General features: G+C 41.5%; 1 protein-coding gene across 2 annotated transcripts in view; it reads left to right on the forward strand.

Moving 5' to 3' along the window:
- IMMP2L (inner mitochondrial membrane peptidase subunit 2) overlaps window positions 1-7,319 on the forward strand; it is a 450,464-nt gene extending 443,145 nt beyond the window's left edge. For both annotated transcript variants that reach the window (XM_053404659.1, XM_053404658.1), the window contains exon 6: window positions 6,637-7,319. In XM_053404659.1, coding sequence (XP_053260634.1) covers window positions 6,637-6,756 — 120 coding nt within the window. In that variant the 3' untranslated portion in view covers window positions 6,757-7,319. The remainder of the gene's footprint in view (window positions 1-6,636) is intronic.
- The last annotated feature ends 20,176 nt before the right edge of the window (window positions 7,320-27,495 follow it).

The raw sequence follows: 27,495 nt of genomic DNA on the forward strand, positions 1-27,495 counted from the left end.
GTGGGAGGTAGAGTGCACCAGCTCCTGAAATGTCACAAGTTCTTCAACCCTGGTGGAATCTACACACATATAAAAAACGCTGTGAAAATTCTTTTTTTTAAAAAAGCGTTTTGAAAAATACCTTGAAATTTGCATAGCTCACCGTCGCCATCTAGTGTCACATTTGTATATTGCACTTTACAACACATTTAAAGCGTTTTATTTGCAGCTGTGTAGCTGAGTCCCCTGTCTTCACAGAACAGTTGTATTCATTTCCAGCTGCGACATATCCTGGAACATGGCTGTGTCACAGTGAAAGACACAGCTTCATAAAAGACAGGAAGTGGGCTTCTTATATGTGTCACAGTAGTGCACCAAACAGGAAGTGTAACAGGAAATACTTTCAGACTCGTCTTTAACACACACACACACACACACACACACACACAAATTAGATCATATTTTCAACTTCATTAATAGGGCAATATGAGGAGGCTTATTTTAGATGCAGCATAAAATTCATTGACTTTGCATAGTGTCACAAAATATGAATCATTTGGGATTTTAGGATTACGCACTAGTGAAAATGCTTAGGTTCAGAAGGTTTATCAACTTGAAATATGAAAGCAGCCCATCTCGAAATCTGCCATACCAATTTAAGTGTAACATTTCCTGGGAACTGGTGTATAAATCCAGCAACAGAAGTGATCTGGTATCAATAGTGTGCATTGTTAACTAACCAAATTATATTCAAGTAATTCAGCACCTGTTTAATCAAGCTACAAAATATTAAATTAGATACAGGCCACTTCAACTCCAGTGATTTGATTATGTATAAGAGAGAGAGAGGAGAAATTGGTGCATACACATGGTTCCTGGGAAATTAAATCATGAGAATTAGCTAGAGATATTCCTTGGGGGTGGTTGGTGTCTATTTGCATAAAATTCTGAACTTCCTGCTTTTTTTAAAAAAATTCCTTCTTAATGGGAAATAGCTGAAGGTACCCAAGCCTCTACTATGCCCAAGATTAATTCTGAAGAGCCTCAGAGTGATGAAAAAATACAGCCTTGAGTAAATGTAGCCATTTTATGAGAAAATTGTCCTCATGTGCTCCGACTGTTTTAAAGAAATTGCACATAGCTGCCAGGGACCTCTGATCTAAAAGCATATGTAAAAGCTTGTCCTTTTAAAACATGACCTCTTAATTGGGGTGTACTCTAGGCTTTAAGTTAGTTCAGTTTTGTTAACATCCATAAGAAATCCTGAAACATATAAATACTTACGTCATTTGTGACCTTTTAAAAATGGTATTTCATATTCTGATTGAAAGGATTTTGCCTTTTTATTATTAGGAACTTTTTGTCATGTTATTTTTCTTTCTTTTAGAGTTTAGATGAATTGGCCTCCCCAAAGTTCAGGGGCCTAAGCAACTGCTCAGGGATGTCTGGTGTTGCATCCAAACCCATAAGGAAAAGTTAAGAGTTCTAGAGAGCAATTTGAATGCACTTTCTGGCCTTTTTTATTTTTTACTGCAGCAGCAAAGATCTTTGAAAGCAAAGATGTGTGTAAAATTCTGCTGCAGTGGTAGTAACAGTGGTATGGGCTACACCTAATGGTTACCTCAGGCTGTCATAAAAAGTTGTAGGAACACAATCCAAATGCTCCATCTAACCCTTTCCCAAACCCTCAGGATACATGCTGCCTAATTACCACAAGGGAAACCTAGGGTTAAAGGGCAGAATATAAATGTTTCTATCTATCTATATTTTCAAGGTATTCCAAGAACTAGCCTTCTCATTTTCTGGTCAGCTGAGCAATCAGAAGCAGTGATTGAAGACCTCCTGTCTCAATCATGAATAATTCTTTAGAACAAAATGGTTTTGCTGGTCCTCCAGATTTTCAGGAATACTGCTTAGGGCCTGGATTGGGTCCAGCAGCAGCCAGATAGACGTTTTCCTCACTATCTCCTTTTCCCAAACTTACTTGTATTTGGCAGTGAAAAGGGTTTGTGGCACAGTAGTTAATATCCAAACATAATTGCGCAACCTATTCCGGTCAAAGTTCTGGCTGGCTTTATGTTGTGAGCAGTGCAGAGCTATTGCTTTTTGGTGTTGCCTGCCAGAATGCTGATGAATTTCTAATTCATTTGGTGCCTGGCCAGTTGGTCAGAAGATGTCATGGCTGAATTCAGAGGACTGGTGGGAGGCACCACCTGAAGAGCCCCCAAGGGAACTCCCAGGCCAAGAAGGTTCAGAGCCAGGGGCTTGGTGGGATGACATTGAGTGGCCACAAGAAGAAGACTGGGAGGACGAGGTGTCGGAAGCTGAAGAAGCAACAGGTTTAAGTGAGCAGGAAGAGGCTAGGGCAGAGAGCAGTCCAGAATCAGGCAGGAGAGAGGGGGGCAAGAGACAGAGATGCGGCAGGCTGCTGAAGAATCCAGCGAGTCTCCCCCTCTTGCTGTGACCAACTCCCTCCCCTTCTGGTCTCCCAGAACATGCAGCGAAATTGAGAGGGCGGAGCAAAGAGACACAAGACGACAGAGCCTTAGTCTGCTGTGCCTTAGAAAGTGGTGGGGAGGCAGGGACCTTCAGTCCTCTCAATTGTGTCATTGGGGAAAGAGGTACTGGGAAGAGTTGCTGTGATCACTAGGCCTGAACTGTTTTGGTTTCTTTGATTAAAGAGTTCACTGACACTGCTGCTGTTGTTTTTTATTGCTGACCTACTCCTGACTCCGACTCATGACAGAAGACCAGACGAAAACCTATTAATAAACCTAGTGCTTTATTTGGGAAGTGTGTGTGTGTGTGTGTAGCTTGGGAATTGAAAACACAGGTTCTCATTACATATGTAATAGTGTACTGAGACTTCCCTGTCCCCCCAGTTCAGTGATTATGAGGTTTTGTCCAGGAAAGAAACATGACATTTCAGCAGTGTTACGTGTGATCTCAAGGTAGTACATAGGAAGCTGTCTGGTGCTGAATCAGATCATGGGTCCATTTAGCTCAGTATTGCCTGCATTGACGTCAGAGTTTCCAACAGGGTTTTCTCCCAGCTGTATCTGAAACTGACAGGGATTGAACCTGGGACCCTCTACCTTCTTCTCCATTGTGTTGTGTTATGCATACAGAATTATTATTATTATTATTATTATTATTATTATTATTATTACCCCAGCCATTCTGGGTGGCTTCCAGCAGAATATAAAAACATAATAAAACATCAAACATTAAAAACTTCCCGATACAGTTCCCCTATTGGATACCATTTTGATCATAATCCACCCAAAGGGTGATGGGTGAGTGCATAATCCTTGCATTGACTAGTGCACAGCCTGGTGTGTAAAACATGGTTCCACCTCCACGAATGGAAAACCTGCTGGCAGCTTGAGTTTGCTTTGGCAGGGCTCTTTTGTTCAGTGTTTGGAAGCAGTTCTAGTTCGTGGCCATTGTATTTATGAGCTACTTAGCCTTCGCGGAGGCAGGCGATGCCCCAGTGCACTGTGAATTCTTTAAATCTATAAAAAATAAAACCCATTTGTGAAGAATCACACTTCAGGTAGTTAGTGAAGTCTTGCTAAACCCAATATTTAGACTGTCATTTAGAAGCTAAATATAGGATCAGTTAGAATTGGAAGTTCCTTAGGCAAGGCATGTGGTGCCAAGCTAAAGTATTCCCAGGCAAAGCTGCCCAGAGAGTGCCATGTAACAGGCACATGCAAAAAGGATAGAATCACAAGGATAAAATACTTTCATCTCCCACATAATTTGATTGGAATGAGCTCTGACTATGGCATAATAAGCTATGTAACATATGCATCCCCTGTGGGAAATGAAGAGAAAATTTGCCAATAATAGTCCTCTCACCAGCAAATGGTGCTGCATTAGCTTTTAACTTTTCTATGTCAGAAAGGAAAAAGTGATGGGAAGGTTATGGACGAGAACTCTTAATATTTCTCGGGTTTTGTTTGCTTTAGGAAGAGGGCACTTTTGGGTTTGCTGTCCTGGGCATTCCAGTACACTCCTGGAAGCCACTTAAACCAGAGGCCAGGATCATGCATCGGGCCCTGTCCCCAATGTCCCCACAACCACTGATTCCACTCTCTCTCTCTGTTTGTTGAATGTCGAGTTCTGAAGGGAGGTTGTAACCATGTTCACATGGCTGTGATTAGAAGCCTCCCAGTAATTGGGAGCCTAATGACACTGGGGCACAGGCAAGATATTAGGGGTGGGGTTTGCATGCATGCTTCATGTTCACCCAAACACTTAGATAGTGGACCCCCCACTTTCAGACACAAAGCAGGAAGAGAAGGGAAGAGGGTATTTTCAGTTGTAGTGATGCCTTCATGGTGCCTCCTCCTCAGAGAAGCAGACCAGATGCCCACTTTGTCATTTTTTGAGGTGCCATTCAAATATGTTCTTATCCTCCCATTTTTTAAATCACTGTTCTTTTAAAACCCTGGTAGTTTAAATGTGTCGGTTGCCGCTTGTCTTTTTAAAGACATTTTTGTGCTTTTGGACTTACTTTGTTTTTGTTTATCGGGCATTCTTGATTCTGTTTTGTTTTGTTGTGGGTCACACGGGCATTCTAAGCCCTTGAGATCAGAGGTAGGGAATCTTTTCCAGCCCGTGGGCTGTATTCCTTCCTGAAAAATCTTTGCATCTCAGTGGTGGCATTCCACATTTAGACACACACACACCTCCATGCAGGCAAGCAAAAGCAGGGGTGGCCTATCCTGTTTTGCCACCTGAGGCAAAATGGGACTGTGCTTTTCCCTCCCCTACCTGCCGTTGCCCCCACCCCTCACTTCTGCAATCGCAATAATGCCCCCTGCCCAAACTCAGCAAGAGCCAGAGTGCTCCACAAAGTGTTGCCATGTGTCTTCTCAGTCCCAGCGGTGAGGAAGACGAGTGGCAATGTCGCACTTTGGAACAGCTGCCCCTCGTATTTTGGCGGCGGCAGTAGTAGGGTAATCAGGGCACCGCCTATTGTGCTTCTAATGCCTGAGGCGGATGCTTCACACTGCCTCATTGGTGAACCAGCTCTGAGCAGGAGGCCTTATCACAGCCAGGCAGAGCACAGTACAGCCAGGCAAAAACACTTGAAGAGAAGTGGGTCATTGGTGGGTGTAGCCTGGGAAGAGATGGGGTGGCTTAGGGAGAAGGTTTAGCCTTAGGCCTCTGGAGAGCTGTGTTGCTGACTCAGTCTGAATCTCCTGAATATTTAAAGTAGAGTTTAATTTTCCCTTGATGGATTCATATTTTCTAGAGAATAGAACTTCTGAATATTCTTCTATTGCAACTGAGTCAAGCTGCCTTTTGTTTCCTTTTCAAACTAATGAAATGGGAAAGTTTGTTGTAGTGGACTTGCTGGTTTGGTGCATGTTGACCTCAAGCACAGTGCAAAGGGAGGATGTGGAATGATACAGTGGCTTACCTGTGGGAAGGAAGAAAAGCTTCCATAGAAAGTTTTCAGAAGCACTGGACTTTGTATTTACAATTGTGGAACAGATGTAAACCAACCAAGTTGACACGTATTAATATTTTGACAATGTGAATCATTATGTATTGGAAGCAACGCATTGTTCTCAAAGGCTACTGTTTTTAATTAATCAATAGTATTTTTTTTTCATTTGTTTGTTATATATGTATCTATGTAATTGAAACACCAAAGCCTAAATTAAAAGTGACTCAGAAACTTACAGTGAGCTCAAGCTGGTAGTTAAAATGCCAAATAACATTGGATGTCCTGTTTATATTTTTAAAAAAGGAGCATATGCTTGAATACATTGAAGTAAGAAATGTAGGTTGCTTCTTCATACTGAATATGCTAAAATGCTCTTTTTACCATGTTCTGCCACAGCATTATTGTTACTTAGTAGGACTTAAATGCAGTTTAATTGCTAAAACCTGTAAACAGCTTACACAAAATAGACATTAAATTGCTGATGAAATCAGATAAATATTAGATAAGATATACACATCAAATTTCTGCTGCACATTTTCCCTAGTTAGCTAACAAGTGGTGCAAGCATATTGAAAGCTATGCTTGGGGGCAGCTGCACTAGGAGCAGATGAAGCTGCCTCTGGTGTGTCTTTCAAGAAAATTGAAGGACAGGCTTTGGCACAGCAGGAGATTCTGCCTTTTGCTGCAGGTACAGAGATCGTGATCCTCCCCCATAACAAACCATCACAAAAGCTGCTTGCGCAGTTGCACAAAGTGAGACAGCCTGTACCTTCAACAGTTCCATATGTAGTCTGCAGGGCACCGAGGGCTCTGTCTTCAACGAGTCTTTAGAAAGAACTGTTGCAAGTTGTAACCTTTTATGGTTCTTTATTTAAGTTGTCAATTTTTATATGGGACAAGCCGTTAAAATTTTATATAGTTTGGTTTTTTATTCCCATTTCACTTTCTTTATCATCATCACAATTCCCAGGCATCGGTCCTGTTTTAGAAGTGTCTCTGCATTTTAGACAGAAGGCTTGCCCGAAATGAATTCGCCACTTAAGGGGGGTGGTTTAATCCCAGCTACAAATCCAGTCCTCTTTCTCAGCTGGTATAACTTGCTCGACACGTTTATGAAATGCCGTAAGCGCTCCTCTCCTTAAGCTATATCTTCTTGCATACTATTACACCTGTGTTTTGATTGCCTTTTCCAGGTCTCTCTTGGACTTCTACACGCTCGCGCAACCCATATCCTCTGGCCTCCAGAGCGCTGGCAGAAGTTGCAGCCCAAGCTTCCTCCAGAACGCCAGCTTCTCCAGGATGAGGAGGAATGACCGTTTCACATCTGGTGGGAAGCAAGTTACTGACTCTTGAATTAAATGTAGGAAAGGGGCAAGAACAGCCAATAACAGAACTGCCAAATGTGCAGAGTTTCTGCAAGCATATATATATATATATGCGCATGTCTGTAAATCCAAACAGATTTAATTTAATCACATGAAATGGTGCATCCTTAGTTCTGAAGCAATTGTGTCTTGATTTGAAATTTCAGCTTACTGTCAGCTGTACGGAGCTTGAAATGTTTCATCTATCCCACTATCACTATAGATGCGAAATGTGTCATTCCCCCCCTTCCATATTTTATTTTCCAGGGATTTGATATTTTTGTGGGGGGGGGGAGTGGGGGCATGGTGCCAGATCTTAAAATGAATATGGATTGTGAAAACATAAAGTCAATCATATAGTTCATTGTTACTGCCAAGACGGAATAAATCATTTTAACATTTTGGATTGCAGAAGAGTTGTTTGTATTGAATGAATAGCATTTCTGGTCCCAAAAAGCCTGTTATACAATCTGTCATAAAAATAAATAAAACAAAATGCATTTTTCATGAAATGCTTTTCCTTCTTTGTGTGTTATTGATTTCATGATTAAATTGAACATGCTTTTGTTTAGCATTAATGTTTCATATAAATACTTCCGATATATCCAGTTGCTGATGGGATAAATACATTCTAAACTGAAATACATTGCAGCCATACTGTAACAGTCACTTTAATCAACAGTTAAGTATAATCGCAATTGATTATAATTTCTCTGAGAGAGTATGAAGAACTTCTTTAATTCTATAAATACTTTTTCTGCTACATATAGTAAAACTTTACAATATTATAAATGAAGGAGGATTAAATGATTTTAATTCACAGCTAACATTTACTGTTAGCCATCATTTCTGTATTTGATTTACGTAAAATCATCATTATTTCTGCAGATATATTTGCCTAACTGGAACGTAGCATGGCATGTTTGGAACTTTTGCAGTGCAACTCTGCACATGTCTTCTCACAAGTTAGCCCAACAGAGTTTAATGAGATTTACTAGCAGGTAAGGGTATATAAGTTTGCAACCTTATTCTCAAAAGATATGGTTGAATCCAGGCTTGGATTGATTTCGTTGGCTCTACTCTTGAGTATGACTATGTTTGGATCCAAACATATGTGGGTTGTATCCAATATTACTCATACTCTGAGTACATCCATTGAAATTCATGGACATGACAAACTTAAGTAAATTAATTCCACTGAGTTTACCCTGAGTAAAACTTAGTTGATACAACCCTATGTAAATTAGATAAAGTTAGCATTTTTCAAATTTTTAGTATGCATATTTACATGCTGACTTCTGACAGCACCCTTAAAGTGTGGACCAGTTTATTATTTTTCACTGAGGTTCAGATTACATCCTCTTTATTTAGTAAGTTTATTGCTACTTCACCTTTCTCTTGCAGCGGTAATTCTCAGGGTGGCTTGCAAAAATTAAAATCATCAAAGAAATGCAGGAATCAATGAAACATTAAAACTATTCAGTGTGATTACTTTTTTTGTACTGTTTTAGGCCATTTATCTTTTAGAGGATTATTGAACACTTCTCTCTTTATTCATGTCATATTGTTGATTCATTGATTTGGGACAACTGTTCAGAGTACTGTTGCTTTAGTCCAGATACTTTAGCTGCGAATACACCCCTTTTTCTGTGCTGAGTCTACAGTTGTCTCTGTTATCAAGTTGTCCTGGCAGGGTTCACATTGATCTGAAATTTATGTAAATTGAACTGATAATGATCAATTTATTTAAAATCTACTTCAGTAGCTATTGGTCCATCAAGTGCTAATAGAGTTTTGGAAGCATCTGAATGCATGTACGACATATTTTCTTGTAGTATTCAATAGCCGCACACATAGTTTACGTCATACATCTACATGATGTAAAACCCATCATGACCATTGCGTAATTTACAACTCCTAATTGAAGAGTCTGTCAATGAGAGTCAATGTACAGCACCTAGGAAACAGCTTTCCTTTAACTATCTGAGGTGAATAGGCATGGAACGATGACTTTAACACTGAGAACCCAAACTTGTTGCCATTGAAAATACTGTGGGTTTGAAACTGACTTTGGCCAATACAGTTCATTTGTTCTGTGGTTAGCTCCTAGGGCCATCCAAGAAAAGCAGCCATATTTGGGGTCACTGAGGGCACAGTTGAATAAGTGCTTTTAAGTTTTAGTCCTTCACTACCCTTTTCATACAAAGATCCTCAGAATTCATTCTTAAATATCTGACCCAACCCTGAACTCCTAGCTGTGCTATTAACAAAACATTCTTTGGAGCCTGTGCTACAGTTATGTACCATTATACTGAAAGGAATCATACAGAGGAGCAGAAGGGCATAAAAAGAGTGACCAGTCAATGACACTCACTCTAGCCAGCATTCAGGATTTACATTTTAAATGGCATTTCATCCTCTGGGCATTTAACCAAGGCTTTCCTGTTACATCCCTCTTTTCTGTATTATGGATGTAAAAAGATTTCCATGGTCTCAGTCTTTATGCTACCATGGGCAGCAGTCAAAGCAATACTAGGAAAACAGTAGTCCTAGGAGATCATCATCTTTAATGTACCAGATTTTCCCAGCGTAGTAATCTATAATGCTGGCAAGACTCGCTGAAGTTAGCAAGTTGAAACCAATACAATCAATAGATATATTGGTTTTAAATTATTCTCAAAATGTAATTGTTGTTGGCACCTGTTTGTATTGAGAGGCAATGGAGTGCGTCTCTGGGGATGAAGTGAAACCGCTGTGTTAGCAGCACCCAAGTGAGTTCCCTGGGGTGCAAGCCTGGGCAGTGTGTATGAAGTTCCTGGGCTGCCTAGGCGACAAGACCACCCACCCTCATCCTTGCTGATGTGGTCCAAAGGAAAGCAGAGCAATACATTTGGCACCAGCTTGGCTGCTGGAGTTGCCAGGAGGAGTCATACTAGGTGCCACCCAACCGTTAGGGATTTGTGTGTAGGGTTAATGCTTTAGCCGCCTTCTCCTGAAGGTATCCCACAAGGCAGTGGAGGTTTGGGATAAGAGTTTTCCTTCTCCTAGATAGGCTACCTTCCCAGGTGGACAAGCCCCATCTGCCCCTCACTTCTCTTTACCGCTTGTGCAGAAACTGCCTTCTTGACCATTGAACCCACTATTGATCTTGTCCACTCAATCTGCCAGAGCCTATCTTTGCATCTGTCTGACTCAGGGAGGGTTTGAGACCCATTTGCTACCCTCGTGTGGTTTAGCAGACCATTTGACACTGTTCCTGGGTATGGCCACTGTCACATGCTGGCAGGTCAGAGCTGAGTGCAGGGTGGGGACCAAAGTTGGACAAAAAAAACCCAGAAGGAGCATATGTGTTTCCTGCCAGAAGTACAACCCCTCCCCTAACACCCTATACACCCCAAAATGTAAGTTTGTAAGAGCAGTATGCTTATTTCATGTTGTTCGATTCCTCATTCAGGGCTGTTTCTTTCACAGTAACTCCAAATGACTGCAAGGCCTTTGCAAGCATTCCTCTCTCATTCCTGAAGTGCACTACTAGAAACAAGATCCGTGTAGGTTACATATTCTAAAGAAAACACAAGTTCGCTTACTGGTATGCTGCAAAGGCCTCTACTGTTCTGATAACATGCTAGAAGCAATAATTATTTCCCTGTTGGATAGTTTCACTGTTATTATGTAGCACAGAGGCTGTCAACTTTTCTGGGCCCATCAGCCCATTTGCAAACCAAAGAAACATTCTTGGGAATTAGAAAGATGCTACAGCTCTTCCCATCTCAATTGTAACACACAGCCAGTGTGCCAGAGGCTTGGGAAAAGAGCCTTCTGGTGGCTAAAGCATTCTTAAATGCTTTAAATTATGATTTAAATTTCAGCTGGAGGGATGGGACACTGCAGGCACGTGGAAAGGCTTCTTCAGGCATGATTACCCATGATCTAGAACACTGCCAAGCCTATCCTAAGCTGTGAAAGGATTCCTATGGTCACCCAATCATTGGTCCTAACAATATAGCATGTTGGATCCATACTCAGTCCCTTGCCAGCAAATTCAAAACATAGATTGGTTCAAACATATTCTTTTTTAAACAGGGATTTATTTATTTTTATGAGAGAACTCAAAACAGGACACTTCTGTTCTGTGCTGCTCATGCTGCTTTCTTGAAAACATGCATATGGCTTGGTTTTTTATTTCACATTTTCTACATCTACTTCCTCTAACGGAAGGACCCCAGGGAAAACGCTCAGCCAGAAATGGCCCAAACACTGAGCAGAACAAAAAAGAGAAGGCGTGTGTGTGTGTGTGATATAGTTGTTAACTAAATAATTTTAAATGCCATGTTTGAATGCAGAAATCAAAAGCCGTTTGCATTGCTTTCTTTGCTTATAAAGTAAAAGAAGAGGTGTCAAAGTGCTGTAGGTGCCAGCACAAAATGGCTGCCATAAGCAGTAAAAAAAGGCTTTATTTACATATGTTTTATGGCAAGTTCCATTCGGTTTTTTTGTTGTTTTTTTTGAAAAAAAGTAAAATAAACATTTGAGGGGAAAATACATACCCTGGCATAATTTACTTTAATGCTTCTTTATAAGTCTGCAGTTATGTGTGTTGCTGGAAGCAGTTAATAGATTAAGGTCACAGCATAGATGCTAGAAAATGAAGGGTTCCCTTCATTTAGTGGGCGGTAACTGGGCTAGTACACGGAAAAGACTTAAAATGAAGGAAATCTGAAAATAACACCGTCCTGATCCACGAGACAGTCAGAAGGCTAGAAGCCTCGATAGCTGCTTGTAAATTATTCGTAAATTGGCACCCTGAAGGCAGTTTGTGACTAACGATAAATAAAAAATATATAGTGTAAACATTCTATATATGATTTCTTTTCAGCTGCAGCTCCACACAATTTTAGGTGTGTTTATAAAGGTGTCCATCTCATGTTTGCCTTCTCTATAGTCCATATAGCAGTTAGGTAAACATTCTTTCAAGTCTCACCACAGAGTTTAAGAAGTCGTGTCAGCCACATTGGGCACTAGTTGCCCATATTTGTGTTTTCAGGCTGTAATATGCATGGTTCTGGCAACAGTTTGTGGAGTTTGCTTAAGGAGATTAGGCTGTGAAATTCTGAGGGAGGACCCTTAGTATCTTAGTCACTCCCAGTTTGTCCAAGTCCACCACAATATTATGTGCCTTCTTATATACGGAAAATTCAAGTTTCTCCCTGTAACAGGCTTTCTTAATCTGGCGCCCTTCAGATGTTTTTGACCATAACTCCTATCTCACAGGGACTGGTGGGAATTACAGTCCCACATATGGGGAGGGCAATAGGTTGGGGAAGGCTGTTCTAAAAGATCCTCTGTTAGATATGCATTTCAAAGTAGGCACTGCTGACACATAAAGTGTTATAGAGCAACCGGAATGTTCCTTCCAGCATGTGTTGCTGCCGCAGAACAGCTTTATGCACACAAATATGTGTGTAATAGTCTGCTGCAGCGGTGATAACAAAGGTGATATAGGATGGTGCCCTCATGCTATAGGTTGGTGTGAAAAGTTGTAGAAACACAACTCAAATTTTCTATCTTGCCATTTTCTAAATGCTCATGCTGTATTGTGTGGGAACCTGCATGATAAAGGGCGGGTGATAAATGTAGTAAGTAAATGCATAAATATTCATGTTTTGATATACTTTTGAAGAGCATTTCTATCCAAGCATTGAAATGTCATCATCAGGCCATTGGTATACGGTGATACCGTATTCCTGCTCAAATTATTTCCGCCTGGAATGTTGATAGTTAGCCATGATTGTTAGACTGCCTCACTGTTTAGTTTTCAGTTGCTCTCAATCTTATGGAAGATATTTATAAACGCAGCTTTCCCCCCCTTTTTCGACATTAGATTTTCTTAATGAACAAAGACTGAGGGTAGGTTCCCAGGGTAATGCTGTAGCAAATGGGGCTAATGTAATCACATGCTTATTAACAAATAATTAACCAGAGCAAGGGCTTGGTAACCAGAGTTGATTACATGGCTTCTGTGTTACAGTCTCTTATGATGTCCATGTCTTAAAAATAATGATGATACATGGATACCTGTTGTCAAGGCTTTTCCCCCAGCCAGAACTCACCTGAACTCAGTTCCAGCACCTCTCAGGTAGATGCCATCACAATTCTAAGAGAATAGAGGAGTTCTGGCGCCTCTCCTTCTAGGAAAATAGCACTGCCTGTTGTTGTTTTTAAATTAAATCCCTCAATATAAACGTGTTTCTCTCCATGATCAGCAGAGCCCTTTCTTAGCATTTTGTTGCCAGGAGATGCCGGTTATGTGGTGACATGCAAAAGGGACTTGGGTAGTAGCTACCACTAGTAGCTACTCCTTCCCAGTAGTACATTCAGTGTCAATTCTGTTTCTCATTTTCACACCAAGTATTCACAGAATGTTCTATATTAGCAAGTCAATTTTAATTATGAGAAACATTAAGCCCTTTTATTTTAAGTTTTTGTGTTTTATCTGTGGGCATTTTGCCTACCCACGTTGCTGTTGTAATGGCTTGTTGTTCTATTTGTATCTTTTAAATGTAATATTTGATGTCCTTACCCCGAGATCAGTAAGAGTGAAGTGGTAGGGGACTCAGTAAACAAATAAAGCATTTTTGCACCTCTCTTCAGCCAAAAATAGTATCCCCGAGCAGCGTACAAAGCTCAGAAATAAGACAGTTCCTCGTTTAATTTTTTAAATGATAAGCAATTAGGAACCGTTTTCTCCCTCATCCTAGCAGAGCTGTGTGAGCCTGCCCCAAGCAGTTTGAGTTCTCTCTGACTCTCTCTCTGCTCGAATCGCAAGGGCCATAAGAAAAAAATGCCAGATGTTTTTGCCCAATCCCAGCTCTCTTGACATCTGGTAACCCTTTTACAAGTTCCTTCACAATGCTTGCCTGGAAACAAAGTCCAAATGCAGAAAAGAAGGAAAGGCAGCAATGCCCATTAACTTTGGGGGGCCCGGCCCCCTCAAATATTTTATTGCGAAAAGGGTGAAGGAACCTGGGCCACTAGGAGTTGGCGCCTATGATAGCCAGATAGCATTGAAAGTTGCCTTGTTGTTGGCAGTTCAGCTGAACCAAAGAATGGAAGGTTGACCTTAGTTATCAACATACATACATAATACGGTTCTATTATTCATGAATTCTTCCCCATGAGACTGCAGCTGGTACAGAGTGGATTGATCTGCCTCCAGGTGGGAGTTAATCTCCAGGAGAATATTATACCCATGTTTTAGAATCCGTATTCCAGTGAACTTCCTAGCAATATTACAAGCATTCGTTTTAACCTTATAAAGCCAAACCTTTACAACCACCTTTGCAGTTTTGATACCGTACTCTCAGAAACAGCATCCTGGACTTTTGCTCTTGCATCATTTCTAGCTGTGGAAGTACATAGAGAATGGTGGTGCTGCAGGTGGATTTATGTGAGATCATGGACAGATTCACCCCAGACAGTGAAAGCACAGTTTGTTTATTTTTTTCAATCCCAGAATTGAAATTGGGACTGTTTCAACTGCTTAGAATACACAAACTGAATGAAGAGAGTGTTTACATAGAAGTGCTAGGTCTCCTTAAGGGTCTTTTCAGATGTGTGTTTATTGAGGGATGGGTGAGCCTTCATTTATGCATTTTTTCCACAGTGTCAGCACGACAGGCAGCACTGGCATCAAAACATCAACCCACACCCCCATTTAACATACTTACCTTTTCTGCTGACAACCACTTTACAATTAAGTCCCCCTCCAGAAGCACCCTAAATCACATTTGATGTTTAAATACATGTAGCATTCCATTATTATGTAATTTGTATTTTCATGAATGTTTAAAAGTGCTTTCTTGCATGGTTAAAAGTGCCCCTTTGAGTTAATTCCACGCCTGTGAAAATTCCTTTTAAAAAAGCAAAGTAAAAAGCTATAAAACTCTGGCTTCTTACAGAAAGGATTATGTAAGACCTTGATGTGAAAAAGGGGATGGGGAGGATTTGAGGATTTTGTGAAGTCTTTTGCCTGGATTTTCTGTCTTAGTTTATTACTGATTATTTTATTTATTCCTTTTGCATATCTCTGAAACGACTCTAAACCTTTGCAACAAAGAAAGGGAGAGATACAAAAAAAATTAAAACCAACATTTCAGCCAGAAGACAACAGCTCATTCAGACCAAAGAACGATATCCGATATTTAACCTTCAGCTATCTTCAAAAGTCAACGACTATTAAGCGTTCAGTACATCACTTGCATGAAATCATGGAAATATGACTCAGGTGGTCTTCCATTATGAAATTAGAAATTATTTGCTGCACCGGGTTGGGGGGTGGGGAGTCATATCAGCAGAAGTGGAAAGTCAAGGTGGGGGGGGGGAGCTCTGACACTACAACCTTGACTTCATAGCCGCAAGAGTGCTTTATGATTGTATTGTACTGACACCCAGGCGTAGATGTGAAATTACCAAGCATATGCTGTGGCATATACTTTAAAAAACCAAAAAACTCTGGGAAATGTGAAATACGTTACACCATTTAGCTCTCTGCAAAATGTTGGAAGGTGGCCAAGAAACTATATAATCAGAATAAAACATTAGCAGAGTGCCAAATGTTTCCTTAGAAATAAGCCATACCGTCTGTATCAATGTCATAGACAATATGGCTGCAACCCAGAGCTGCCGCCACCCCGGTCCCACCTGGTTTGTATGGTGATCCCACTGCTGGCTAAAGCTGACAAGAGTAACAGCAACACACATTGTCTTTCCCCTTGCCAGCATCGGCAGAGTACTGCATGCTCTTTGCAGCTTCACAATGTCATTGCCCATCCTTTGCCTCAGAAAGGCCCTGTGTCTCAGAACTGAAAGCTGTTATAGCCCACTGAAGAGACCAGTCTTAAAAACTAGTCTGGAAACAAAAAAATAAAATAAAAAATGAATAGCTTTTTGAATCAATAAGCTCTCAAGCAGCCCAATCCACAGTTCTCTTAAAGTGAAGCCCGTTGATTGAACACAATTCAGCCCCATCAAAGTCAATGGAAATCTTCACGTTTCATTTGTGCTGGCTTTCCAAAGCCGTAGCTCGGGGTGGGGGGTGGGGAGTTTGATGCAAGATTTCACTTTCCAGTTTTTAGGAATGCTTTAAACTTTATATAGGTGGTCATTGGTATTTCCTCTTGGAGTAATTACTTTTTTCAGAGGATAGTTAAAAAATGCCCATATATTTTGTGTATAGATAAAGATAAACATGGTGGTGTTGTTTTTAAGGTGCAACAAATTGTGGGAATTAGACTCTAGTTCCCATTTGCAGAGTATGCAGAAGACAGCCCTAGGTCATTTGACCCTTTAATTAGTTCTCTTTCTCCCTCTTGCAAGTGTCCTTATTTTCCAGGGACAGTCCTGGATTTACAGAAACCATCTCAGTTTCTGATCTGATCCCAGTGTCCTGCTTTTCCTTAGACTGTCCCTATTTTCATTAGAGAAATGTTGGAGGATATGGAGTTAGGAGACCCCTGAGATAAGGTAACTATACAACCTTTATAAGACAGCCTTATAAAGGCAGCCTTGTATGGGGAAGTTTTTTAATGTGAAATGTTTTATTATGTTTTTATATATGTTGGAAGCCACCCAGAGTGGCTGTGGCAACCCAGTCAGATGGGCAGGGTATTAATGATGATGATGATGGAATAGGATGTCCTTATTTTCACCCTTATGTTGGAGGGTATGTATAAAAACTATGCAAGACACTTTCTTTTAAAGTTTAAAGAACATAGAACTTTTACTTAGTGTGCTTGAACTTGCAGATTAAAATATACAATGCAGGCGGATGTTTCTTAAATTGCTTATACAGTGGTACCTCGGATTAAGATCTTAATTCGTTCTGGAGGTCTGTTCTTAACCTGAAACTGTTCTTAACCTGAGGTACCACTTTAGCTAGTGGGGCCTCTTGCTGCTGCCGCTCCACTGCCATGCGATTTCTGTTCTCATCCTGAAGCAAAGTTCTTAACCTGAGGTACTATTTCTGGGTTAGCGGAGTCTGTAACCTGAAGTGTCTGTAACCTGAAGCGTCTGTAACCCGAGGTACCACTCTACGTCTTGCATAGATTAAACTGTTACAGACTAACTAACTCTGAGGCAGACAGCAGCACAACACAACATACCTCCTGCTCTAACTGTTAACCTAAACTGCTGTAACTGTACCAGCTGCCATAACTGCCTCAGGTGTATAACGTCACAGCTCTTGCATGCATTTTGGATGCTAACATCCCACACAAATTGCACAAGGAAGGAGAACTGTTCTTTCCCCCAGATCACTTCTTTAAAAAGCCATTCCATTCTTCACCATTTAGAGAAACAATTAGATTCTTTCTTTCTTTTCATTGACTAGATCAGCTGAATTATTTTATGCAACACATTATTTCCCTTGAGCACACACTGGAACATGGAAAGGCACGGCCATCACTACCATGAGGCAGAGGGAGAAATGATCTCAGGTGGCAACTGCTGTGGGGTAAGGAGTGGTTAGAGCTCTGTAGTCTGCCCTGTGCTGTCGAAGCTAACTTGTGCTCAGGTGCAGTGGAGGAAGCACCCAAGTAAGATTCAGCTACCAGGGTTTTGGCATGGAATGAGGAGGAACTGCCGTCTTCTCATCTCAGGCAAAAGAAAAGGTCCTGAGCCAGCCCTGTGGACCTGGTGGTGGTCATCTTTGAATTGTATATATCATTCTTCTGGGGTTCACAATGTCCAAAGTACTTGTTTTTCCTGCTGGCATTCAGTCTTAGAAAACATAAGAACATCATAGAAAAAAGGGTCATCAATTGCACTTCGAGACCCCCAACCACCCCCCAAAAATGAAGACAAAGTGGCACGGGATTTTAGTTTAAGTTATTGGGCAAAATTTAGACCACACCTTTATTAAATACAGAATGTGAGTGGTATTGGCTTAGGCATTGGAATCATCCAAACTATATCTGACTCTCACCCGCATTGCGGGTAATCTGATAAAAGGATGAAACACCGCCAGAAGGAGCCACACCAGAGGGGAGCTCACCCCTGGGGCCCCTGTGGGGTCCTGGTATGGCCCTAGCCGCTACCGCAGGGTTTCAGATAAGACCCAGGCCAACCCCTGATTCTTTTAATGGAATACCCTTGAGCTTGGAGCAGCAGGTGATGGCTGCACTCCCCCCTCCCCACACATTGCTGAGCCTAACCGCCAAACCTTACAAGGTTGTGACGATTGCTACACGGTAGGCAAAAACCAAATGGCTCTGCCAATCTGCCAGATGGAAAAATTCCTGCCAGGCCCCCATTGCAAGACAGGCGACCAACAACGTCCATAGCAAGGCCAACGCACCAGATAAAGGGGTGGGTGGACAGGTGATCCGCTGCGCGAAGGCAAAGAGATCCAGCAAACATTGCACAGGGATTAAATAATGTTTCACGGCCACCCCCCAAGCCAAGGCATTGGCTTTAGGACCAAGTGACTGCAAAACGACCAACCAGAGTGGAGCAGAGCATAGCCCTGCCCACACCAGGAGGTGGGAGATGACTGGGGGACCGAGCGCAACACGTACCCTCCTTGAAGAGGATCCGATTTGTAACACACACACACAAACCAGCAAGGGGAAAGCTCCATGTGCATGGGAAATAGATAATCTGTGACTAATCTGTGACTATTCATACATTATTCACCATTGGCTCACCTGTTTCCAGAAAAATAACAATTTTCTTGTTGAGAGTGGGGCCCCCTACTGCAACATGGGATGAGCAAATCTGTCAATGTTGGTTTCTCACGGTTTCTCACTTTTTCAAATCTAAAGTTCAGTTCACCACATTTCTGCATTTAAATAAAAATTCCTCTCCAAAATTTGTTGGTATTTTAGAGCACAGTTCCTTAATATGCACATTTTTTTGCAAGCTATTTCCCCTAATATAATACACCTTTCTGTCCTTTTAAAAACCAATATATGCTTTTTTATGCAGCTATATGACTTTTGACAGGGAGCTTCATTGCAGTTGATACATTGCTTTGCAAATTAGTTGGGTTCATATTAAAATGCAAACTAAAACGAATCTCTTCCCCGTTGCTATCTGTAACAGAGGACGGTCAGCTCCACTTTCCGTTTCTGTGCCAGGAAACCACCACTGCCATCCTTGCCACTTAGGAAAGAAAGTGCAAACTTCACTAGTTAGATCCATTTCTTGATGTTATCCAAAGCCCCAGAGCACACTTGCTAAAAATAAGGTTTTCATGTGAAAGGAAAATACACCAGGTTCTGAAGCTAAAGGGAATGAAAAACTTAAGCCATCCACTCACCATCTGCTGGTTCATTCTTGTAACCTTTTTTATTGTGCTCATAGGAATCACTGAGCATTCCTTTGGACCTTTTGGCATGAGCAAATTATGCTTCTGGTTTTGACAATTAGCTTGCGTTCTTTTAATTTCTCATTTCAGGCAGGAGATAATTTTTCTTTTCTTTTTGAAATTTTCTGTGTAGTAATTTGAAGGTCCAACTGATCGCTTCTAAGAAAACCAATCTTTACTTTTCACATAATTTTTTTAAATTAAGCTGGATGTGTTCTGCCCTTGAATGTATCAATCATTGTTCCATGCTCTCAAATAATCTGAAAAGGCAGACAGGCTCTGTACCTGTGATTGCCAGTTGCTGGGAATCACAAATGAGGAGAATGTCTGGAGGCGGCTGGATGGTGGCTAATGGATTGAGGTTGAATCCTGACAAGACAGAAGGACTGTTCTTGGGGAACAGGGGGCGGGCTGGTGTGGAGGACTCCCTGGAGGAGCGTCTCCACCCCCATCATTCAGCCCGGACACTGAGGTCCAGCTCTGAGGGCCTTCTGCCGTTTCCCTCACTGCAAGAAGTGAGGTTACAGGGAACCAGGCAGAGGGCCTTCTCGGTAGTGGCGCCCACCCTGCGGAATGCCCTCCCATCAGATGTCAAGGAAATAAGCAACTATCCTACTTTTAAAAGACATCTGAAGGCAGCCCTGTTTAGGAAAGTTTTTAATGTTTAATGCTGTATTGTGTTTTAATATTCGATTGGGAGCCACCCAGAGTGGCTGGGGAAACCCAGCCAGATGGGCGTGGTATAAATAATAAATTACAAAATTATTATATGTAAATGCTGTTGGCAGTCGTGTTGTTCTTGCAAGCTTTGTGGAGGCATCTGGTTGGCCACTGTGAGAGCAGGATGTTGGAATAGATCAGACTTTGTCTTGATCTGGCAGAGATCTATTTATGCTGTTACATTCTTAAGGGTTAGCAGGTATTCCAAAAGTCAAACTAGTTATGCTGTTAGAGTTTGAAGACTGTTTTTCTTTTTAAAGAAATGTTTAATGGATCTGTTCATTATATGTTTTAAGTTTACATAACATAATTTCTGAGTTTTAATGCATTTCTTTTTTTATGTACTTTTGAAAAGATTAAAATATATTTCTTTCAAAAACGGCAGCTGACTGTTGCCTGTTAGAGGCAGATAACAAACATTACGTTTTAAAAATATATACAGCATGCATTAGCAAAACACCAGCAAGCTGCTTCTGGTGCCACTAGTGAAAATCTCTTTCTCTTACAAGTGTGATATGAACATCATAATGCCTGAAAAGTGTCAATTCTTCAGATCGAAGGTCAAGTGAGCATCTATAGGGCCAGGCTTCATGCAAATACCGTATTTTTTGCACCATAATACTCACTTTTTTCCTCCTAAAAAGTAAGGGGAAATGTCTGTGCGTGTTATGGAGGGAATGCCTATGGGTGGCATGCCTACGGATTTTCCTCCTCTAAAAACTACGTGCGTGTTATGGTCGGGTGCGTGTTATAGAGCGAAAAATACGGTAAGTCCCACACTGTTAAGGACTTTATATACTAATAGCAACACCTTAGCAAAGACAAATACTTGAGATTTTGATCATAATTATAAAGTTGTTGCCTTAATCCGTACAGGCACAGATGCACTGTGGACTCCTATTCTCTATGCTATTAGTGGACCTGCCAGGATCTCTTTGTTAAATGTGTAACTTCACATGGTTCAATGCAGTTCATTTGCGGCTTGCAATTAGCTTCATATCATGGTGGTTTCCAGGAAAATAAGGTTGGGTCAAAAAATATTTTGATCCCGAAGAAATCTCTCCACCTCCACAACAACACAATCCCAGCAGTGTTCTAAACCCCCAAAGAGTTTTGAATTGTCTACATAAGTGCAGCTGGCTTTCTAATGCAGAAAGAGTACAGCTCATCCCTGCTCTTCTTCAGACTGGACTCTGGAGGGATGGTAAATACCTGAACGGGGCTTGAATCTGACATCAAACATGGGTATTGTTTAGCAGACATGTCCAGCATCCTAAAACCATGAAGTTATGACAGCCACAGCCACTACTAATGACAGAAATCAAATGGCCAAAGGTGTCTAGGTGACCTCCTCACAAGCAGATATACTCAGTAGGCAGCCTCCTGCAATCACCACAGTGCACTAGATAGGTCATTTGTTCTCCATCCTATCAATTTAGGATTGTGTGAAGGGAAGTCATGCTGTATAATTCTGCAAGTCTACTGGACTACTGCAATGTGCTCTACGTGGGGCTACCTTTGAAGGTGACCCGGAAACTACAACTAATCCAGAATGCGGCAGCTAGACTGGTGACTGGGAGCGGCCGCCGAGACCATATAACACCGGTCTTGAAAGACCTACATTGGCTCCCAGTACATTTCCGAGCACAATTCAAAGTGTTGGTGCTGACCTTTAAAGCCCTAAACGGCCTCAGTCCAGTATATCTGAAGGAGCGTCTCCTCCCCCATCGTTCTGCCCGGACACTGAGGTCCAGGGCCGAGGGCCTTCTGGCGGTTCCCTCACTGCGAGAGGCCAAGTTACAGGGAACCGGGCAGAGGGCCTTCTCGGTAGTGGCGCCCGCCCTGTGGAATGCCCTCCCATCAGATGTCAAAGCGATAAACATCTACCTGACATTCAGAAGACATCTGAAGGCAGCCCTGTTCAGGGAAGTTTTTAATATGTGACATTTTAGTGTATCTTTCATTTTTGTTGGAAGCCGCCCAGAGTGGCTGGGGAAACCCAGCCAGATGGGCGGGGTACAAATAATAAATTATTATTATTATAAGTCCCAATTTGTGTGCCATGGTTGCGAAACCCAGAGCCTCCTCAAATATGACAGCAACACTGATCTCTCCCCACACGGAAATAGGGACCTTTAAGGCAGGAGTATATGAGAAATCTTAGCATTGACATCTCTTTTCAGTATGAGGGTAGAGGTCTGGAACTTATGAGGCAACTTATGATTCTGATCATGTGCAGAATCTTTCCATTGACAGTGAGTACCCACAGATTTCTTCACCCCAGAGCAACTCTGGGCTCGTTCCACAAACTTAGCATTAAGGTGCAGGCCTGGTGTGTTTGGGGGCCAGAAGTGTCCCTATTCTCTATTTATATGTTCAACACTGTTTTCTTTCAATTCAAGCAATGGAATTGGGCTGGGGGCGCATGCAAGAGTGAATGGATGTGAACTTTATAGGCAGGGCAACAAGAAAGGATTCTGCACAGACAGGGCGAATGGGTGAATGGTTCAGTGAAATCCTAATTCAGGCAGCTAAATCGCAGGATGCAGTTCATTCCCCATACTTTATAGAAATATTTCAGGAGGGGGGAAATTATTGAGGAAGTTGCTGCTTAATTTGTCTCAGGAAACTTTCCTTGTGCTTCCCCTTTCTTCTCTCTGCACCACTTAAGATTCAGTTACCAGTTCGATTTGGTTAATAATGTTTACTGTTCCACTGAACTGCTTTTGGAAGGGCAGCACTGATGTTAAAAGCAAATAATGAGGTACAAAGAAGCAGGATTTGAAGAAAAGAACTAATCGTTTTCTTTGCCTGAGACATGCTCACCCTACGTGTATTCATCACCTTTGCTCCTTCTATTGTGAGAGGATTCTGGTTGTTTATGTTTCTGTCTGTGCTTATGTGATGGGATGAGAAATCAGATTGGAGGTTAATGTTCTCCAGCTTGCCTTGTCTATGAGGGCAATAGTGTTTTACAACTGAGGGGCAGAGGTAAAGCTGTTAGAAGCCTCTCTGCTTGTATAAGATTTCTCTGGTAGTGCTGTTTGGAACTTTGGTAAGGCAAAGGAAGCTCATCTCTCCAGAGCTGTTCATTCCCATTTTGGTTCATAATGTAGGGGATATTCACTCTTAGGGGTGCAAGTCTATACATGGTCATCTTCTCAAGGCTTCTCAAAACTATTGCTTCCTTGTGGCAGCTACTACATACAGGAAGTTGTTTAGCATTCATTGCCATGTCTTAGGTCATAGAATTGCCTCCCTGATACCATCTAAAGTTTTTTTTTTTATGGTGGCTTGAAAGAATGTATGCACACATGCTATTTTGGTAGTTCCACCACCCACAGAAGTATGAGGATTAGCAGTCCCTAAATTCTGAAACTCCTTCTCCCCTGAGATGCTTTAACATCTTCTTTATGCAGCTTCTCTTATATTCTGTGGACAAGTGTATTTAACTTGGCCTTTGACAATTTTTGTGGCAGCCACCTCTATAATGCTCTGTTTTGGTTGACTTATCCTTGCCACTGTTTTGCTAGTTTCCATAACTGTATGATTTTATTATTGCATTGATTTTTATTGTTGTAACCCACCCTGAAACCTTATGGTGAAGGGCAGGTAAGAAACTGCTTCAGTAAATTAGCTATGAAGTCTGGATGGAGCAGCCACCACGTGAAGTGAATTTCAAGCTATTGTGGCTCAAGGTAGTCATGCTGGTCTAGCAGAACAAGTGTCATAGATTTCACAGAACAGTGTTTAAGATACTGGAGGCAAACTTTCAAGTTCCATAGAGTTGTTCCTTCTTTCAGATCGAGTCCTTCCAACTTCAAGCATACAACTTTTGTCCAAGCCATGTTGATGCATACTTAGCTAAGTCTCCTCCTGCCATAGCAGATAGCAGGATGAATAGCATAGGCTGTAGCAGAAGTGGAACTGTAGCAAAACAGAAACGTTGTTGATTGTGACAAACACAGGATGGGATGGAAGTCATTGCCTCTTTATACCCGTAGTCCCAGGTTAGCCAGTGCTGAAGCTCATGTTGAGTCATGGTGACAGGATAAAGGCCACCATGTGGTGTAAGAAGAACTGAAACATTTTGTGTGAATTCCAAATTTGACAACATGTTAGGTTTTTTTCTTTTTTACATTTCCCATTTCTCCTGTTAAAATTAGGGTTTTTTTTGTTTTTTTAAAAAAAGCTTGGGGAGGAAAGACCCTAAAGTGATAATGTTAATTTACAAAAGGAAATATTTGTATACTTGTCAGTTAAGCAGCATTCAAAAATCCAATTAAGCAAATAAACATTTATTTTTAATTTTGGTAACAGGTGTGAATGAGAAACATTTAATTGAAGATCTGTCTTGCCCCCCACCTGAAATTATTTCAACTTTTTCTGGAAATTTCATGTTAGTAAAAGAAATGTGAGATGAGAGCAATTTTGCTGAATACATTTATTCTGAAGGAGAATTTAAAGGAGCATGGACTAATTATCAATTTCAGTTGTGTTGGTCTCCATTTACTGTTGGTACTCAGGTTCAGCAAAATGGTATAAGGTTTTAAATGCTAGCCCCCCCCTCTCTCTCACACACACACACCTTGTATTTTTAATATTCGATTGGGAGCCACCCAGAGTGGCTGGGGAAACCCAGCCAGATGGGCAAGGTACAAATAATAAATTATTATTACACACACACACACACTCCTAGTCTATATATCATGCTAGTGGGTTCACCAAGACTGTATGGCATCAGAGCTCTGTAGAATCAGGTGATCTTGAGAGCCAGTAGGGTTCCTCTTGGTGCTCTGTATAAGAACTTGATTTGACTTGGCTTTTTAATGTGGACAACTACTCGCCAGACTATTGCCTCTGACCCAGCTTGGTCCTGATAATATTTAACATGACATGTAATTTTTATTTCCTGGGTTCTAGGCATTCTGCCATGCTCCTTACTCAGATGGCAAGGTTATTGCAATTAAAATCTAAGCACACGGAAATGTTGACTTGCGCAGAGCAAAGCAGCATATAGAGTCAAAATCTTTAATTATAGGATGAAAGGTTTAAAATGGCAACTAATTGTGAAAGCCCATGTTCAGCACTTTTCCTGCTCCATCTCCTTGAAGAGCAGCCCATTAACTAAATTGGCTATATACTGGACAGCTGATGAGCAGTGTTTGTTTACAGTGGTTTACCCCCAAGCTTTTGAAAAGGTTCAAAATGCTTCTTTCCCCTGCATTTCTGCCTCCATGCATGAAAGGGGACCATATGAATGGAGCTAATTAGTTAGCAGGGGAAAATCTACACTATAACATTGCAATCAAAGTTGATGGGGCTCATCGAAGGCTAGGCATATTACAAGGCTTGCCAGTGCTCAAACAGGAATTATATAATTCCCTTAATTGATGTAGATTGTTAATATTCTGTTTAGAAAGTAGCAGGCTGCAGTGGAAAGTGAATGGGATTGACTTTTTTCTTGGCAAAAAGGGTGCATAATGGTTATATTGCATGCAAAGAAATTCCCATTTATATCTCACCCCTGACTTTCTTTTAGCAGGCTAGGTCTAAACAGTATCACTTAGGAAGTAATTTTATTATACATGCTTAGCAAGTCAATTTTCCACTCTCGGAGAATGTATAATAAATAAATAAAAATTGCCTCAGATGTTCTTCTACTTATGTTCCTTTTAAGTTCCACTTAGAGGATATTCTGTCCCCTAGGGAGTTATATAATGATGGAATTTCCTCAGATTTGGCTGCGGTTTTGCATTGCTAAATAATAAATGCTGCTGTTGTGCCTCTGGTCTGCTTTTGGGCTTTCCAGGTGGATCTGGTTGGTCACTGTGGAAAACAGGACATTGACCTAGAGAGCACAGCAAGGCTCTTTGTAATGTTTTCTAAATGCTGTAGCATTCCTCAGTATTCAGAGACTAGAAGGGAGCTGGGCAGTTCCAATGGATGTATGAAATTAAATTCTCCATCCCATAATCACCCACCTGCTTCTAGGGATGAGGGAGAAATACAATTCAGTTAGCATTTAAAGGTGAACTTACACAATCTGCACTTTTGAAAACAAAACAGAAACCAAAAGACAACCACCATTCAAAACTCATACTTGCGTGGTGAGTTCCTGCCTCCCCCCAGTGTAAATAAAGACACAGGACACCAAAAATTAGGTTAATGGGTGAAATAGGCCACAACTTTATTGGTTACAGGAATGAGCGGTATTGGCTTAGGCATTGGTCCTATCGACTATCCGGCTTCAGCCCTATTGCATGAAGACCGGAAAGGGTTAACCACCAGAAGGGGGAGTCCTGCTGATGCACATCAACTAGGAGCTTCCCTGGGGTCACCACTTGGGGGTGTGCCTTAGGCCCACACCTCCATAGGCTTCGGACAGGGCCACCCCCCCCGAATCCTTTATCGGACTACCCTTTGATGTGGGAGGAGGCAATGGCTCTTCCTCCCCCCCCCCATCTACTTAACCCAGCTGGAGCGACGAAAAGAGGAGGAGCCTCGGCCGTGCCGGCCCTAAATAGGGCGGGCCACGGCTCCCAAGCCAACTGATTGGCTGGCTGGGGAGATGACACGGTTGAGGATTTCCTCGCTCTCGTGGGGGTGTGACCCAGCCTACGCGTATGTGGGGGTGGGCATGAAGCCGGCAACCCCACCTCCTCTCCAGCTCGGAAGTGGCTTTCTCTGAATTTTGCAATGCAGTTCTTCAGCATTCCGTATATTAGGGTAGTGTCTAGGTCTGGGTATAGTTTTCTCCAGTTCTTGGATCTGTTAATCATCTTTCCTATCCAGGACTCAACTTTTGGGACTGGTGTCTGCATTCTTTAGGTCTCTTCCCTATGGTGTTCCTGTTCTTTAGTTTCTCTGCCTTCTGGGATATTTTCCCCTCATTTGTTTGTCATCCTTAGTGTGAATTTCTAACCCCAGTCAAACTGACACCTTTCCCCTTATCCCACAAAAGCTGGGCTGCAAGCTGTTACTGAGTAACTGAACACTCCACGACACCATACTGGTGCCAAAAATCAGTATCATATGTACCATTAGTCCTGTGCTACAATATGAATTTTCTCCATAGAAGATCAAAGCAGAAACTGATAAATCTTAAGTGATAGGAATCGCAGCTGCAGCTAGAGAAAACTTTTCAGAAACTCCTTAGTTTATGAACAATCCAGAGTAGAGGCATGCACTTCATCTTGGTAAACTTTGTCCATCTTTATCAAAATAATGTTTATTTATTCTCACTATTTCTATAGATGTTTTATGGGAGCAGGACATCCAAATTTACCTTTAAATTGGCTGTGGCAAAATAATCTGGCAATTTAGAGCTGTGCCTCCCCAAGAGCTTTGCTAAATGTAACAAAATCCTTTCAGTTTTTGAGGAAGGCACTTACTGGTCCAGTAGTGAATGCTTTGGGGAGCAAGTGATTTAGAGTTTGATGTTATCAAAGGGGACTGAGTAGTACAGAATCTGAAGTTATGTTTATTATGTTTATTTGATGGATCAAATGCTGGTACTGTTTGCAAACCCTTAATCATTTATTTGAAGGTAGCAGCATGCTTAGTTATTTTCACAGGGTTGGAAAGATACTTCATCAATTACT

This window comes from Podarcis raffonei, chromosome 10, assembly GCF_027172205.1.
Source record: "Podarcis raffonei isolate rPodRaf1 chromosome 10, rPodRaf1.pri, whole genome shotgun sequence".
Lineage (NCBI taxonomy): Eukaryota > Metazoa > Chordata > Lepidosauria > Squamata > Lacertidae > Podarcis > Podarcis raffonei.